Source organism: Eptatretus burgeri, chromosome 8 (assembly GCF_056783735.1).
Source record: "Eptatretus burgeri isolate ZD-2024b chromosome 8, Ebu_testis_v1, whole genome shotgun sequence".
NCBI lineage: Eukaryota > Metazoa > Chordata > Myxini > Myxiniformes > Myxinidae > Eptatretus > Eptatretus burgeri.
Window position 1 is genome coordinate 62,346,015 of NC_140968.1, and position 17,422 is coordinate 62,363,436.

At 42.7% G+C, this 17,422-nt stretch overlaps 1 protein-coding gene across 1 annotated transcript; it reads left to right on the top strand.

The window, feature by feature from the left end:
* The first annotated feature begins 407 nt into the window (after positions 1-407).
* Positions 408-5,860, top strand: LOC147021864 (homeobox protein DLX-3-like). The gene is made up of 3 exons (XM_085892280.1): positions 408-908; positions 1,717-1,910; positions 3,234-5,860. Exons 1-3 carry the CDS (start codon positions 563-565, stop codon positions 3,540-3,542), a joined length of 849 nt encoding a protein of 282 aa, XP_085748406.1. The 5' UTR covers positions 408-562; the 3' UTR covers positions 3,543-5,860.
* The last annotated feature ends 11,562 nt before the right edge of the window (positions 5,861-17,422 follow it).

The window sequence follows — 17,422 nt, forward strand, 5'->3', positions numbered from 1 at the left end:
ATTCTTCAGGGATCTATCTGTTCTCAACATATTGTCATGAGGATAATGGACCGAGGACTATAGTACAACTGGAAACAATATACAGGGCACAGCTTTCACGGTATGAACAGAGGGTAAATGATGTTAACAGGGGCATGTGTAGGATGAAGGTGGTGAACAGTGGTGTACGCGGTTAAAGAGTACGCGTCGGTTACAGTGGTGCACACACAGGACCCCACCCCTTACATCCACACCACCACCGCCACCACCACTACCGGTCCGTCTGCCTGCTCATCTGCATGAACGCAGAGAGCTGAGACCGCGCGGCCAATGGAGCAGCGCGTCCCGCACAGCCCTGCCCAGCAGTACCAGGGGAAACGGGGGAGGGGGGGCACGACCGATAAAAGGGCGCACCGGGTCGGGCCGCCAACCCCAAATTAACCCGTCCGGAGCAGCTCGACACTGAGCGTTTGTTTCTCTCTCTCTCTGTATTTCCATTCTCACCCCTCCCTTATCACCTCTCACTTTTATACCTGCGGTTACCTGTTATCGAACGAGCACCTGGTCTTAGCCTATATGTGCCATGACGGACGTTTATGACTGCGGAGCTCCGGACCTACGGCCGGAATTTCTCAAACGTGATTCAGACTTCTTCAACTTGCAGAGCCCCCCATTGCTCGGAGAGCCTGCGCCGGGTGATGGGGGTTTTTATTCACCTCCTCCGGCCATGTACCAGCCGTACGGATCGTACTGCGCACCTGCGACGTACAGTCAGGCGGTCGGACATTACTCGTACCCGATACCTTCAACGGGGGATGTGGGAAATTTTGCGAGCAAGCCGTATCAGTACGGCTATGGAGCTGCTCCGTACGGCCCGTACGAAGTCGGATACTCCAGCTTACCCGCACCGACAAAAACGAGCGAAGAAGGTACAGTACGTACACCGTACGTTCAAAACCTGAAATGTTTTTTTTTTTAAAACAACAAAACAATTTCACCTCCACCCTCGTGCATGCACTACCAGTACAGTATGTTGCATTGTGGGTAATTTTACCGAAATCTTCTCGTGCGGAAAGCTCCAAAAATGGTTATAAATGCCTCCCTCTCTTCCATGTCATTGATCCCTACGGTTGGTTACTCATGCTCGTTAATGCATCGTCCCTGCCTGATGGCCTGATGAGGGTCATCTTGTGGTTGAAACGGTCTTCATGTATTGTGATACGAAAACATTGTTTGTATATATATATATATATATATATATATATATATATATATATATATATATATATATATATATATATATATATATATATATATATATATCATTCGATTTTACAATTGGTGAAACAATGTATGTCGATCCGCCGACGAATTTTGCGCCTATCATGGAGTTTCGTGCTTTTTTTCTAAATGCCTACGATTTGCTGCTGTGTTCTTGTGCTGCGAGTCTGTGACCCCGACTCGGCTGAAACAAAGTTGTTTGTTTTCCTCGCCGACTTTGCCATAATTGCTCGTAGGCAGCGCATCAGGCGTTCCCCGCAGGCGCGGTTAAAGCCTTGTTTGCGCCAGAACCTGTCGCTCGGGTTTACAGAGGATGGGGGTGGGGAGAGGAAGCAGGAGTGGGGGGTGGGGGTGGGGGGAATCTCTCCCAATACGTCTGATCTCGACGTGCCCCTCACTATAACCCCTCCCCTCCTCTCCAACCAACCCCTCTTCCCCTTCCCCTTCCCCTTGCAGGACCATCGAAGAGCGAGGAGCGGGAGACAGCCGTACGTATCGTCAACGGCAAGCCCAAGAAGCTCCGTAAACCCCGCACCATATACTCGAGCTTCCAGCTGGCAGCCCTGCAGCGGCGCTTTGAGCGCACTCAGTATCTGGCACTGCCCGAGCGGGCCGAGCTTGCCGCCACACTGGGACTCACACAGACGCAGGTGTGCTGAGTGCGTCGTGTTGATTTGGCATCTCATCTCCACACTCATGTTTTCAACACAATATGGAGGGAGGAATTGTTACGTGCTCCTTAGCTTGCCGCTGCACCCTCTCTATTCCGTTATTGCTTCAAGTTGACGGTGGCGCTGCATCACCCGTCCTGTCTGCATTTGGTGGCGGTTCAACAAGTACCCATTATGAAATACAAAAAAACCCTATTGACTTATTTAATACCAACAAACCTCTACTGGTAGATTGTCGATAAAACGTGTGATCGAGCAACTCGAAAAATCAAAGCCAACATGTGTAGCACATTAATATAACCATTATTAAATGCGACGATAATTAATCCACACGATTTTTAGGGGATTTTGTAAAAGCGCCTAATTTAGTTCCCATTTCCCTTTTGTTAAATGTGTGTAAGGCAGCCCTCTGTATGGATACATTTTACTTTGTCCGACTTGGGTTACAATCCTCGATGCCTTGCGCTAATTCATTTAATACCTTGATTCTTCGGCTCTGAAAAAGAAAGACCGTTTAATTCATTAATCAAACCCAGATAATGAAAATAAAATAATGGGATTTTCCTTCGGGTTCTCCCCCCAGGGATTGAATTTTTTAAAAAGGTCTCGTTTTTTGCCCATCTGTTATTTTTATGCAGTTCCACCTGTAAAATGGTGGCCTTACTATGAATAGCGGAGGCACGCATGAAAAACGAATCATAACGCAATGCAAAGGGGGATCAGTAAGTCATTGGCTTCAGCATTCACTTTGTTTTCCAAGAAGTTATTGAGCAAAATTAGTGAGGCATCATTTTTGTTAAAATATATTTTTTAAACATTTTACAACAATTGTAAACCTAATAACTCTCCCCCGCCCACTTCCACCCCCACTTCCACACTAATATTTTTCCAATAATTTTAACGTTTTACTTAACCAATCAACCTTATTTTAGTTTTCTTGATTATGTGGGACCACAAATATGTAGATCTGCCTTTGTACATGCAAATAATGACGTTATTATAAGATTTTCAAATTATTGTTCCTCACCAATGGAATCTAATTATAATTATAATAGTAATATTACAAGCAAATGCAATTACAAAAAAATAAAAATTCCACATCACCAATTTTAAACAAGCACGTGGTATTTAATTTGAAAAATAAAAGTAAAAGTAATCTTTAAAAAAAAAATTAATTTTATCCGTAACACAGCGTTTAGTTATTCATTTTTTCAATTTACTTTCAGCCTTGACCTTTTCACAAAATATTTTGTTATTTATTTGCAAAAGACTGTAAACCTTTTTGTTTTTTTTTCCATACAGATAAAGATTTGGTTCCAGAACAGGCGCTCAAAGTTCAAGAAGCTCAGCAAGTCGGGCGAGGGGAATGCGCCGCCGCAGGCGAGTCCGAGTTCGAGCGACCCCATGGTGTGTAACTCACCATCACCACCGACTCTATGGGACTCCCCCAATCCCACGGGCACTGCAGTGCTGCCAGGTCCAGCTTTAATCCAGAACTATGCGCAAGCTCCTTGGTATCATAGCCAGTACATCCAGCAGCATCAACATCAACTGCAGCCCTTGCACAGCTCGCAGACCCCCAGTGAGGTGAATCCCACACCGTGCTTCTGACCACGGACCCGCTTCCATTCCATCGAACGAGGGACTATCGTATCGGATGGAGTCGTGCTCTTGCTGCACCCACGTGCCAAGGAGACCCGTCCGCACCCATCGCTCATGACGTGTCGGTATTGTGACGCGCCTATGACGTTCGCTCGTGTTTGCGGAACGTTTCATTCACGTTGGGGGTAGGGAGGGGGGCAAGTTGCGATAGGACCACATGTTGTGTGTAATACAAAGACAACATTCAACAATTATGGCTGAATTAAAGTTCACAAATCACAATTTTATAATTTATATCACTTGTAACTGAAAACATCATGGGACAAACAAATCGGGCGGCATATGCAGTACACACGTTTTCAATACACTACGTGGGGTAAATATTCCGTGCTAAGGCTCGTTCTAGTCTCTTCGTGCGCAGCGATAGGTTTTCAGGGATAAGAAAGATACGATTAATAGGAACGAGAGCTATAGTATATACCGTAGTTAAATTATATACGGTTTTACTTTCTTATGACTTTCAGTGCCTTTCTAAGAATGGCTGTAAACAATTTAGCTGTGTTCTCCACTACAGTATTTGTACAAACGGATGTACATAAAAATGTTTACGAAAAAAAAACTAAGATGGTATTATAAAACACTGTTCTAAATTATTTACATCGATTTTAGACAATTGCTGCTTTTCTCACGCCAATTCCTTGACTTTGCTTACCAAGGCATTGACTTAACATTTATCATTTGTACAAGTTTTGAAACTGTATTTAAGTCAACATGCAATGTGGATCAATGCTGCATGCACCCCTCGAGTCGCTTGACCTACCTTATCTGTTTCTATTTGCCACTTTAAAATCGAGGTTTCGTCTAATGTCTGATCTCTCTCTCTCTCTCTCTCTCTCTCTCTCTCTCTCTCTCTCTCTCTCTCTCTCTCTCTCTCTCTCTCTCTCTCTCTCTGTCTCTGTCTCTGTCTCTCTCTCTCTCTCTCTCTCTCTCTCTCTCTCTCTCTCTCTCTCTCTCTCTCTCTCTCTCTCTCTCTCTCTCTCTCTCTCTCTCTCTCTCTCTCTCTCTCTCTCTCTCTCTCTCTCTCTCTCTCTCTCTCTCTCTCTCTCTCTCTCTCTCTCTCTCTCTCTCTCTCTCTCTCTCTCTCTCTCTCTCTCCTCAAGGGTTAGTGTCTTTGAAAATCTCTGCCGTCTCTGTCTTTCTCTTCCCCCACCCTCAACATTGCCACAGATGGCATACCGCTTCATTTTCATTTTCTTTACACCGCCTTGTACAACAATGGCGCTTCCTGTAGCTCATCGAGTCTTGAACTTGGTATTAATTTATTTGTATTATGAGAGCATAATGTACATAATGGAATAAAGTGGAATGGCCTAAAAAGTACAAAGGTGTCGTATTTTTTTATTTATTCTGCTGTACCATACTTTATTTTCTTGGCAAAAATTACACTGGGTGGTTTGCCATTGCCTTCTCAGCAGTCATTCAGGACAGGAATTTGGAATTTATTCATGGTCCTGCCAATAGTTGCCTCCTCTTTGTGAAGGACACCACGGGATCGTTGACGTCCACCAACTAATGTCGGCAGATGTAACGCCCCGTTAAACGTCCATCCGAGGGGACGGCACACACACTGATGATTCACCCTGCCTGTGAAACACCGGGATGACAGTTTATAGCTGGGAAAAGATTCAAACCCAGGCTGGACACCTTAGAGGCGAGTGTGCGTATCACTAAGCCATCATTCCCCCCTTTATTTTTGCCTGTTGTTAAAATATCCGAGTTATAACTTGCAAACATTTTTATCACTATTATTTTTTTTAATATCAAGCTTCATGCACTGACTGTTGCATACGTAGCCTGATGTAGCGAGTTCATGGTTGACACCGGCAAAAATTTCCAGTGCTTTTGCAACAATATATGTTTCTATAAGTGAAAGGTGGTTGATAATTTATCTCCCTCCAACCCTAACTCCTAGCACCCAGAACCCCTTCCCATTCCCTCACACCGAATGATCAGTTAGCACATGTATTTCCAGTCACGATTCCATTTTACAAAAAGAGGACTGCTTTTAACTGGGGTAAAGCTTTTCTTGAGTCTATCTGAAGCTCAGAAATATTTGCATTCAAATGTTAGAACAAAAAAGGCATTGGCAACATCACCTGCACCACAGAATAAGTTTGTATGACACACAGGTAGTGAGGAGCAGTTTTATATAAAGTAAAAATTGTGTGTGTGTGTGTGTGTGTGTGTGTGTGTGTGTGTGTGTGTGTGTGTGTGTGTGTGTGTGTGTGTGTGTGTGTGTGTGTGTGTGTGTGTGTGTGTGTGTGTGTGTGTGTGTGTGTGTGTGTGTGTGTGTTATACAAATGGTGAGGTTATTTCCAATTGTTTAAGGCTCACCAGTCATAAAGCTGATGGGGGCATTTACAGCCTGGGATGGCTCCAATCAAAGGCAATCAGGTCAATGTTACCATGAAGAAAATGTTGAACTTGGCTCGTCCAAAGGCCACTGACACCTTTCGAATTGATACTGCATGAGATATTATTTAACATCCACCTTGCTTGCCTATGCAATAGCCGGCTTAAAATGCTATCCAACGACAACACTTGCCATGGTGTCTTGCGCCTCATTTGCCGGTGTCGCAACAGACAGACATTTTGGTCAGATCCCTTCTTACATTGGATCGAAGGCAAGACCAGAGAGAAGCGAGCTTGATTCTAACTGAACCCACCATGGTGATTCAAACTCCACTGCAGCCTGTACATCTAGAACTGCACTGTAGCGTTCTGTTTGGGTGTAGTTATAATATTTGATTTTTTCCGGCTTTTAACACAGCACATTGAAACGTTTGTACTGTGAACGTTTTGCCGCGTTTACGTTGGCGAGATGCTGCATTTCTTTTTAAGACAGGGTCTTGTACATTGAGGAACGGATCTAAATGTATGGTGACTGCATGCGTGGGCCGTAATATAATAACAAAAAAACAAGACTTGCATATCAAGAAATGTTAAGGAATGTAATATTAAATTGTAATATAACATTCACCTTTCAGAGACCAACATATACATACATATATACATACATGTGTATAATACTATATGATTGATATACCAAACTATTTAGAGCATTAGCACTGCCAAGCAATTTCTTAGTAAGGGTTACACTGGGTGGTTTGCCATTGCCTTCTCAGCACTCATGGCAGGGATTTTCGAATTTGTTCAGGGTGCTGGCAATAGCTCACCTACACTGCCTGGAGGACACCGTTGGATCCACCATCTAATGCCGGCAGATGGGACACCAAGTTTACTTCAATCCGAGGAGGGACGGCACACACGTTGATGCATCGCGCTGCCTGTGAAACACTGGTGTGACAATTCATAGCCGGGTCGGGATTCAAACCCAGGCTAGACAGCTCAGAGGTGAGTGTGCATACCTCCAGACTTGCCTGCCATCCATCATCATACTATATATATATATATATATATATATATATATATATATATATATATATATATATATATATATATATATATATATATATATATATATATATATTGTGTATTATTTACAGTCCAGCAGGATGGTGGATCAGTACGGCACTTTATTTGAGCTATCTAGTCTGTGTTTGATTCCTCACTGGACTATGAACTCCTGGACTAGTGCTTCACAGGCAGCATGCTCCAACTCTTGGATGAACGTTAAACCGGGAATCGTATCTGCGAATATTAGTTGTTGCACTTTCCAGAAACCACACTATATTTTGTGTGTTATTGCCGGCATTCCAAACGAATTCCAAATTCCAGCCCAAATCAGCTCCAATCTAACATCAAACATGGCCAACCAGTTCGTGAAAAACTTTGGCTAATAACTGCCCTCCTGGCTGACTGTACAAGAAGCTGGAGCCATTAAAGTAGTAGTCGTACGTGCATGTAGTCTTCTGAAGGTTTAGAGCCGATAACAGCGCGTTTACAATTTTATCACAAATTTTAAATATATATGTTACATTATGTTCATAAAATAAGGCAAGTGAAGTGTGCGTTCTTGTTTTAACACGAGGGTGGGTCCACATGCTCGTCAGTTTGATTAGTGGAGACCCATGGTGGTAATGGCAGTGGGATTTTGAGGGCGATGGAAAAATTGCGATTGGATCTCTGCATAAATGCATATGCACAAAGCAATTGAACAATACTAATGCACCAATGTTAATTTTTTCCACTCAAGAATGAATTTTTAGATTTACAAAGAGTAATGGCTCCCCTTTCAGGATTCAAGCCCTCCCACGAAAATTCTCTTTTATTAACTTCATGGGAACGGAAAATGGAGCATTTCACAGTTGGCGAGTGGCTTGCCAGACAGGACAAATAAATTCGCCAAAAACACTGAACAAGAAAGCGATTTTTAAGTTTTTCTTTTTTACCCTTTTGCGTGGCAGCGAATGCAGCATATCCTGGAACGAGGCGAACGAGTGTGAGACGTAGCGGAGCCAGGCAGGTTGGAGTGACAGCAAGACTGACGGGCATGCTTGCGGGCCATACACGCAACACGCACCCGTAGGCCACCGACACGTTCTTATATTCCCGCCAATAAATATACGTATAGATGAAAGTATGACCAATAAGGCCATTTATTCCATGAAATGTATGGCGAAGAAAGTTCAGAAACCTCCATCGAAAAACGAATGGGACATTACGCGTCTTGACCAAAACTTCACATACGTCGTAACATCGTCTTCATAAGTTTCTGAATGCAACTCTTTTGTCCAATGTTTTTTTTTTTTCTTTTGAGGAACATTATCTCTAAACGTTTTCTACAGACTGACATGTAAGGTGCTGGATAACCTTGTCATATTTTACAAACCGATGAAGAACCCAACAGATATGATATAGATGCAATAGTGTTTGTCTTCTCAGATCCCTTTGTCTGAAAGAATGCTCAGGTCTATTCACAAGCTGTAACGTGGTCGTTCAGAGGAAACGAGAGACCCAGGCCACGACGGTTTTCTTCAGACGATTATCACATCTACAGTGGTTCACAGATGTGGAAACAACAAGAGTCCATAATGACTTGGACCCCATGACATTTCCTTTGGCTCTGTGACCCCATGACAATCCAATCTCAGTGAATTTTGTGCAACGTCATTCCCCTGTTTGCAGCAAATGATTCAACTTCAACCAAATCCCTTGCCTTGCAGTCGGAAACTGGCAACAGATGAAAGCGTTAATCTTATTCATATTAATATATCTCCAGGGACTGCAAGTCATGAGGAATACCTTCAATGAACACTTAGTTTATGGGAAAAAGATCTTTCTCCATTGGCCACAATTTTGTAATTGAGTTATATTATCAAGTTCATTGGAAATGATGTGCCAGGAACGAAGCAAGACAATTTACAATTTATAGGCTGGTAATGTAACATAAAAAAATATATATATATATATGAATATATATTTAAAGCAAGAGAATGAAAAACTTCAAATCGCATGAATGTCTGACTCTTGCACCCTTTCGTTCAACCAAATCAGAATGGTGCCAGCACCCCATGTCAGATGTGTTATTCATTATTGAAATCGATACTCATATCATGATTCATTGAACACTCTCTTTGCTACATTAGTACCAGCATTTTAGCAGAAATATTTGGTCAACCTCCCACAAATTGCAACAAAAGCAAACTCAACAGATTTTGATTCCTGGACATGTCCTCAGTGACAGAAAAAAGTCCTAAGGGATCCTCCGGGGGGGGGGGAAAGTCCTGAAATCATGGAAATCCAATATGGCCGCCACCCGGCTTCGGGGAAAATGAGAAAATTGTAAAGATTTATATTTTAAAATGTAAATATATGTTTTTCTGCATTCTAATTGTTTCTAGTTATGGTCAATATATTGATATACAAGAATCATTATAAAAAAAGTGAAATGTATTGAGGGTAAAATTAAAAAATATAGCTTTTTTGTCCAAAAATGTCAATTTTTTGTCCTGAAAAAATATATATTTACCTGATACTGATTTTGGTTCCTGAACCAAAAAAAAATAAGAAACGTTGAAGACACAAGATGAAATCAAGTCTATGGCAATACAATATAATTATGTAAATCATTGAAACATGACAAAATTCACAATTCCACTCGGGGCAATCACATCTGCCTGACGAAGGTTTCGAAATGAAAATGAAAATTCGCATTAAACTCAGAAACTACATCCATTATAAACTTACGAAACATGTTGAGAAAAATCAAGCGTATTAAAGTTAGAATTCGACAATGTCATCATCAACCTCATCATTGTCACATGGAGTGTTTGTGCAGCCAGAGCCCCTGCAGTTTCCACAAGCTGGAGTGCACTCAATGTTGTGCTTCTTGCATGTGCATCTCATGGTGCTACATTCAACCTGGCAGTTGCACCTAATGACACGTAACATCTTTTCAGGAGCTGGAGCTATTGATGTCTGAAGTGGCACAAAACCCTCGTCACACTTCTGCCAACCCCAGTCTGTCGGAAGCAGTTCATCTGCACATCCCTTCCATTCTTGGACTTGCAGATACACGCGCAGGCTGTGATACTTTGCTGCTTCTGATGTTGGTGGTGACGTCTGTGGTTGCACATGAGAGGAGCTCCAAGCCACCTTGTCCCAGTACCGCTGATATCGGAGGGTGTCCAGGGTGTCAGTTGACTTTCCGTTGTAGATTATCACCAATGTTTTTTCTCCTACCTCTGCCACATCACATGCGGAAGCTGGATATGTATCAAAAACCTTGGCCTGCTCACGGAATGTGTTGTTTGCTTTGAACTTTTTGAGGAAGCTCCCTTTCCAATCCCATGAAGACGAGACGTCGTGTCGCACCCAAGAACTGCATGTAGAAACAGTATGTGCTTGCATATGTCTGTACCAATCATTTTCTTTGTAGCCTTGATGTTCCATATGCTAGGCTTCTTTGTGTTCTTCTTTGGCTCGGGACAAAAGAAGAGGTCATGGGATTCTAAGCTTGCATGGTAGCATAGGAGGACGAGGAGATCTGTGTCATCACCAACTAACACAGTGTTGGTGACAGTAGCAGACTGCATGGCCTTCAGTACAATCAGGAGATCAGCATCCCCTGAGGCATAGTGTGTCTCACAGTTCTTCTTCTGAAGCTCTTCACTCAACATAAAAATGAATCGCTGTTTATTCTGCCGATTGGCAAGAAACTGTTCCTTCTTCATTGTGAGATGCATGTCAGCTGTAAATGTCACAGTAGTGCCAGCATTCCCTTTGGACCGTATCTGGTGTGTCATGTCCTTCGTGTTGGTACTCTCATAACCATCAAACACGACTATGGCATCTTCATACTTCTTCGTTACATAATCAGTGTACTGGTGGCATATGTCTCTGTATATAGATCCACGAGACCATGGAATGCATTGAACAAGTGCCCCGCCATCCAAAACATACTGTTGCCCATCATTGGGGATATCAGCTGGGACATCGGATCCAAGAAGATCCCAGATAGCATCAGCAAAGACTGGCTTGTGTGCTTCTCGGAGGTGAAGAGAGGAATCAAAGAGGGCTGGTGGATAGCTGCACAGTTCATATTTGAAGGCCAACTCCAGTTCTTCTGCTGTCTGTGCAACAGTGATCAATCTCTGGAAGAGGAGTTGTGGGTCAATCTGGACTTGCTCTCCATCAATCTTGAAAGATGACTTCATGACGAGGGTGACAACTTGGTCTTTCCTCTTAAATGTGTACTCCGCAGGTGTTTTCCCATTCATAGATTTCAATATTTTGGCTCCTACAGCATGTGCTGTATCGACGTTGACGGTGGGATGTGCATGAACTCCAGTGGCAATGTTCCTCAGACGTGGATCACTACTGAACAGATTCCGTTCCTGTAAATACTGGAGAGCTGATAGTGTGTCCTTCCAGTCACAAGATTGTCTTGCCTTGGTCATGTCCTTCTTCTGCTCTCCAGTGTTGTAGTTCACACCTGTGAGCTCCTGCATTGCCTGGTTTATTTCTGCACAGGCAGGCATTGATAGTAGCCAGACCAGCCGTTGTTGCTCTGTCATTCCTCGCCCTCGTGTGAGCCCCCCGCTGGTCTTCAAACTTCTCATCAGAACTTGTTCGATGATCAGGTCAGATGAAAGACCTGCCCGCAGGCGATCACTTCGTCGAACCACATGGAACCCCTCATCAAAACGTTGTTGGATATTGGGATGTTGAGTTTTGAGGTTCGACATCTGCTGCAGATACACCCTCACAGATTTGGCATACAGGTTGTGGCCCGAGGCTGCCAGGTAAGGCAGCATTTCCTGGATGGCCTGTAGATGTAGTGCTCAGTTCCCAGTGCGCTCTGCCCGGAAGTATTTGCCGAGAATGTCTAGCATGTCCATATACTGAACCCAGAGCGCTGAAGTTCTAGAAGATATCTTTGCAGACTCGGCATGCTTCTGAAGGTGGTCTTTGATTCGTTTCAAGACGTCAGACTTGCATACTTCTTCTGACAGACTGGGGTTGGCAGAAGTGTGACGAGGGTTTTGTGCCACTTCAGACATCAATAGCTCCAGCTCCTGAAAAGATGTTACATGTCATTAGGTGCAACTGCCAGGCTGAATGTAGCACCATGAGATGCACATGCAAGAAGCACAACATTGAGTGCACTCCAGCTTGTGGAAACTGCAGGGGCTCTGGCTGCACAAACACTCCATGTGACAATGATGAGGATGACGACGACATTGTCGACTTCTAACTTTAATACTCTTGATTTTTCTCAACATGTATAGTAAGTTTATAATGGATGTAGTTTCTGAGTTTAATGCAAATTTTCATTTTCATTTCGAAACCTTCGTCAGGCAGATGTGATTGCCCCGAGTGGAATTGTGAATTTTGTCATGTTTCAATGATTTACATTATTATATTGTATTGCCATAGACTTCATTTCATCTTGTGTCTTCAATGTTTCTTATGTTTTTTTGTCTAGCAGCCAAAATCAGTATCAGGTAAAAAAAAAATTTTCGGGACAAAAAATTGACATTTTTGGACAAAAAAGCTATAATTTTTTATTTTACCCTCAATACATTTCACCTTTTTATAATTATTCTTATATATAAATATACTGACCATAACTAGAAACAATTAGAATGCAGAAAAACATATATTTACATTTTTAAATATCAATCTTTACCATTTTCTAATTTTCCCCGAAGCCGGGTGGCGGCCTGATTGGATTTCCATGATTTCAGGACTTTCCCCTCGGAGGATGCCTTAGGACTTTTTTCTCTCACTGAGGACATATCCAGGAATCAAAATCTGTTGAGTTTGTTTTTGTAGGAATTTGTGGGAGGTCATCTGACATTTTGACTGTACTACATATACTCCTTCCTCTCACCCATCTCCAGTTATACACACATTAGATAGTTTTTTTTAGCAAGTGACAAGAAACCGGATTGTCTTGAAACTACCATTCTTCCATCTGTGCAGATCATCTCATGACTTGTATGAGCAGATGATGTATTTCCACTATTGGACCAATGCATGTCAACCATGACAGAGTATAACTACTAATACTACGAATGCTACTACTTCTTAAACAGACCAACTTGGCCTTTAGAGAAGCTTGGCCCAAGTTCTTCACGAACCAGCTAGCCAGGCCTGATGTTCGATGGAAAGTGACAGTAATTTGAAATTTTGCCAGAATGCTGGTGATAACTGGCCTACTTTTCACGAAGGGCACCGTTGGATATCTGACGTCCAACAACTACTGCCAGCAGGTGGGATGCAAGTATAACGTTCTTCCGAAGGATGGCACACACATTGATGAATCATGCATGCAAAACACCAGGATGACAGTTTATAGTTGGGCTGAGATTCGAACTTTGAGGCAAGCATGGCAGACTATAAATGTACCAGTAACTCTGTAAAATCCCTTTACAGATGAAGCTTTAGGCGACCCTGTCTCTTTAGTGACCATCTTTTGTTGATAAATAGGCATCAACATTTTGGCTCACCTTCTCAAGATACTGCACTTGCATAAGTGTGTGCATACCTTTGTGGTTTGACAGCTTGCACAGCTAGATCAGCACGTCTCAGAAGAGTGTATTAAAGCACAATGTAGACTCTTCTTAAATATGAAACGATGATGGCAAAACGAGACAACTTCCAACCCTGAGTGACAAGCACGGTCCTGCCTCCATGCTATGAGATTTGAGAGCGAAAGCACGATCGTTTTCACGATGGAGGATTGACAACAAATGATAAAATATATTCCAGTATGTTGAAGCATTGTGATATATTGATTGTTGGCAAACCTCATGCAAGAATGAATTATGGAGGGGTTGTTTGTCTGGTTGCTTTGTCGTACAAGTACAGGAAAACGTTTGAGCACTTGTAAAACTTCATCCTTGTTCCAATGACACTCGAACAATACAGAACCAGAAACAGAATTTGAAACACATGCACGCGCGCACACACACACACACACACACACACACACACACACACACACACACACACACACACACACACACACACACACACACACACACACACACACACACACACACACACACCATACGACAAGGTGATGCATGACTAACAACCCATTTTAAATATAGAAATACCACCTTGTTCATGCAAACCTCTGACCTGATTCTGATTCTGATGTACCATACTCTGTTACAGAGCGTGGTGCTGCCAAAACAGGTTCTTGGCAAGGGTTATACTGGGTTGTTTACCGTTACCTTCCCAGCAGTAGTTATGGCAGGAATTTATAAGTTGTTCATGGTGACGATGATAACTGGCCAACTCTTCACAAAGGATACTTTTGTATCTTTAATGTCCAATAACTAATATCGGCAGACAGGATGTCGAATTTAACATCCATCTGAGGGATGGGGCGCACACACACCTTGCAGGTGAAACATCAGAATGAGAGTTGATTCCTGGGTTGGGATTCAAACCCAGGCTAGACAGCTTAGTAGCAAGTGTACAGACCTCTTGGCCACCCTGCTTGGTTCGGCACTATACTGTTATGTGGAATAGGAGTTGAAATGGGGGGGGGGGGGGGATTGAGGACATTAAGAACAAGTCAAAAAGATATAAAATGTCATAGCCCCCATTGTTTTAGTAATTTTGCTGTTGGGAGTTAAAGGGATAGTCCATATTTTTGTACAACTAAAATGGCCGCCAGCCTACCAGTCGGCCATCTTTGATCAGATTGCAAAATAAAGTGAGGGGTATGGGTACGCCATCATGTAATGTGCTTTTGCCAAGTTTGAACAAAATCAGACAATGCATGTCTGAGAAATGGTTGGGGACACATTTAAGCCACAAAATGGCCACCAGTCTTCCATCTTGGATCTGATATAGAAAATAAATGATGAGCAAATGTAAGCCAACCTTCCTTATATGTTTGCCAAGTTTGAACAAGATCGGTAAAATGCAGGTCTGAGAAATGGTTGAGGATGTGTTCGATACTGGGTTTACTTTTTTTACTACTAAAAAGGGCACTAGTCTACCAGTTGGCCATCTTTGATCAGATTGAAAAATATAGTGAGGTGCATGTGTATGCTATATTGTACTGTGCTTTTGCCATGTTTGAACAAAATCGGACTACACATGTCTGAGAAATGGTTGGAGACACATTTAAGTAAGAAAATGACCACCAGTCGGCCATCTTGGATCTGATCTCGAAAAAAAAATGGCGTGCATATGTAATCCGTCATTTTTATCAGTATGCCAAGTTTGAACAACATTGGTAAATGCCCCACTCTAATGTCTCTGTTCCCCACTGTTTTGTCCTTCCTACTCCCTCCCCTCTCGTCTCATGCCCCCCTTCTGTGCGTTGTGTGTTAGCTCTCACACGAGCCTCGACAAGGTTTACAAAAAAAAATGCATCTCCGAGAAATGGTTGAGGATGTGTTCAACACCGTTTTTCTTGTATACTACTAAAATGGCTGCCAGACGGCCATTTTTGATCTCAGACCGAAACAAAATGATGTGCATGTGTACAGACAGCATCACGTGTTGTCTTTGTGACAAGTACGAATAAAATTGGTCCATACATGTCCGAGATATGGTTGCGGATGCACGCATGCACACAAAATCAAGACCAAATCCATAAGCCCCTGTTTATGATTAAGTCCAACAGGGGTGAATATAAGGGGAATGGAGGACAGAGAGTTAGAGTGGGGGGGGGCAGAGAAAGGACAGAGGTGGGAAAGGGGGTTTAGCCTTTGGGAGGGAGGTTGAGGACTTGAAGAAGAAAGGGCGAGCTGCAGGGTTGGGAGGGGGGAGGAGTTGAGGATTTGAAGAAGAAAGGGGGAGCTGCGGACCTGGTGTTGGGAGGAGGGCGGTTGAGAACTTGAAGAAGAAAGGGGAGTGGAGGACAGGGTGTTGGAGTGGGAGGGGAGCAGAGAAGGGACAGTGTTGGGAAAGGGGGGTTGAGGCTTTGGGGGAGGGGGTTGAGGACTTGAAAAAAGGGTGGGGGAGTGGAGGTCAGAGTGTTGGAGGGGGCACAGAGAAGGGACAGAGGTGTGAAAGGGGGTTAGTCTTTGGGGGAGTGGGGTGATTGAGTACTCGGAGAAGAAAGGGGGAGTGGAGGACAGGGAGCTTGGAGAGGGGGGTGGGGACACAAAAGGGACAGAGTTGGGAAAGGGAAGGTTGAGGCTTTGGTGGGGGGGGGGGTTGGGGTAGGTTAAGGACTTGAAGAAAGGGGTTAAGGACTTGCCACGTTATACATAACATGGCATTTACCTGGGTCCCTGCCATTATGCTGTCAAAAGACATTCCTGGAAAATTCCCGAAATATTCCACATTCTATTAGGAACAAATTCCCTGATAACAACCTGGTGGAACCGGGTTATCTGCTCGTACCTATATAAATGCAAGTTGCGTGATTGTGTCTAAATTGGGTAAACGTCATAAACACAGCACATATAATACTGAATGATACGTCATTTAAGAGCTCTTGGGTGTGGACAGTGCAGGTGGAGGTCTACACCTCTCAATATTCCCCAATTTCGAGTTATGCGCATTTTGTGGTTAGGTTGTGCACGAGGGCAGTGTATATGCTGAGAGTCAGTAGTTTGCACACCTACCAGAAGAAAAATATATATATATATAATCATACACTATTTACTCAATTCCATCCAACATATAAATACCTTTCAGTCAATTTACTTCACAGAGAAATCTTAGCAGTCTTAACAACAAAAAAAGTGCAATCAGAGATTGCAGATCCTCGCCAGGACTTGTTTTGTGTGCTGTATTTTCTGTGGCGTGTGTGTACTGGTGTGTTATGCAATTAATAAGAGACATAATTAGAACTGCCACTTCATAACTGCTGGCAGTGATGACCGGGTACTCAGACGTCCCACTTTTATGCAATCCCGCTTTGATCAGACATCTGACCCATCACGTTTATTTTTATTCAATTGAATGTAAAATGGGAATAAAAAATTCAATTCAAATCAAACGAAGATCAGATCGGTACAGTCCTGCATTGGAGTCATCAGAAGGAACCCAAGCAAGCAAAAAGCTAAGATGAAGTCTTTAGGATGAACCTGGATAGGATTTGTGTTTCAGAAGCTACTCCTATACCCTCAAAGCCATCCAGGCAGAGCTAAGAGAGCCTTATTAAAAAAAAAAACATATATATATATATATATATATATATATATATATATATATATATATATATATATATATATATATATGTATATATCAAAAAAATTTGAAACGAATGCAGATCAAAAAACAATATATAATTCTGCCTGCCAGATCTTGCATCTGATCAGGATGATCTTTGACATTTGTATTCCCCATCACTTATGTTTCATAATTGTGAAGTTTCACATCAATTGATTAAGCAGTTCAAGACAAATAATTTTTTGAAGATTTTCACTCAATCCAATATGGCG

Coding starts and splice junctions, on each gene's coding strand:
- LOC147021864 (XM_085892280.1), top strand. CDS start 563: ATGACGGACGTTTATGACTGCGGAGCTCCGGACCTACGGCCGGAATTT. Junction 909..1,716: donor GACAAAAACGAGCGAAGAAG/GTACAGTACGTA, acceptor TTCCCCTTGCAG/GACCATCGAAGAGCGAGGAG. Junction 1,911..3,233: donor TGGGACTCACACAGACGCAG/GTGTGCTGAGTG, acceptor TTTTCCATACAG/ATAAAGATTTGGTTCCAGAA.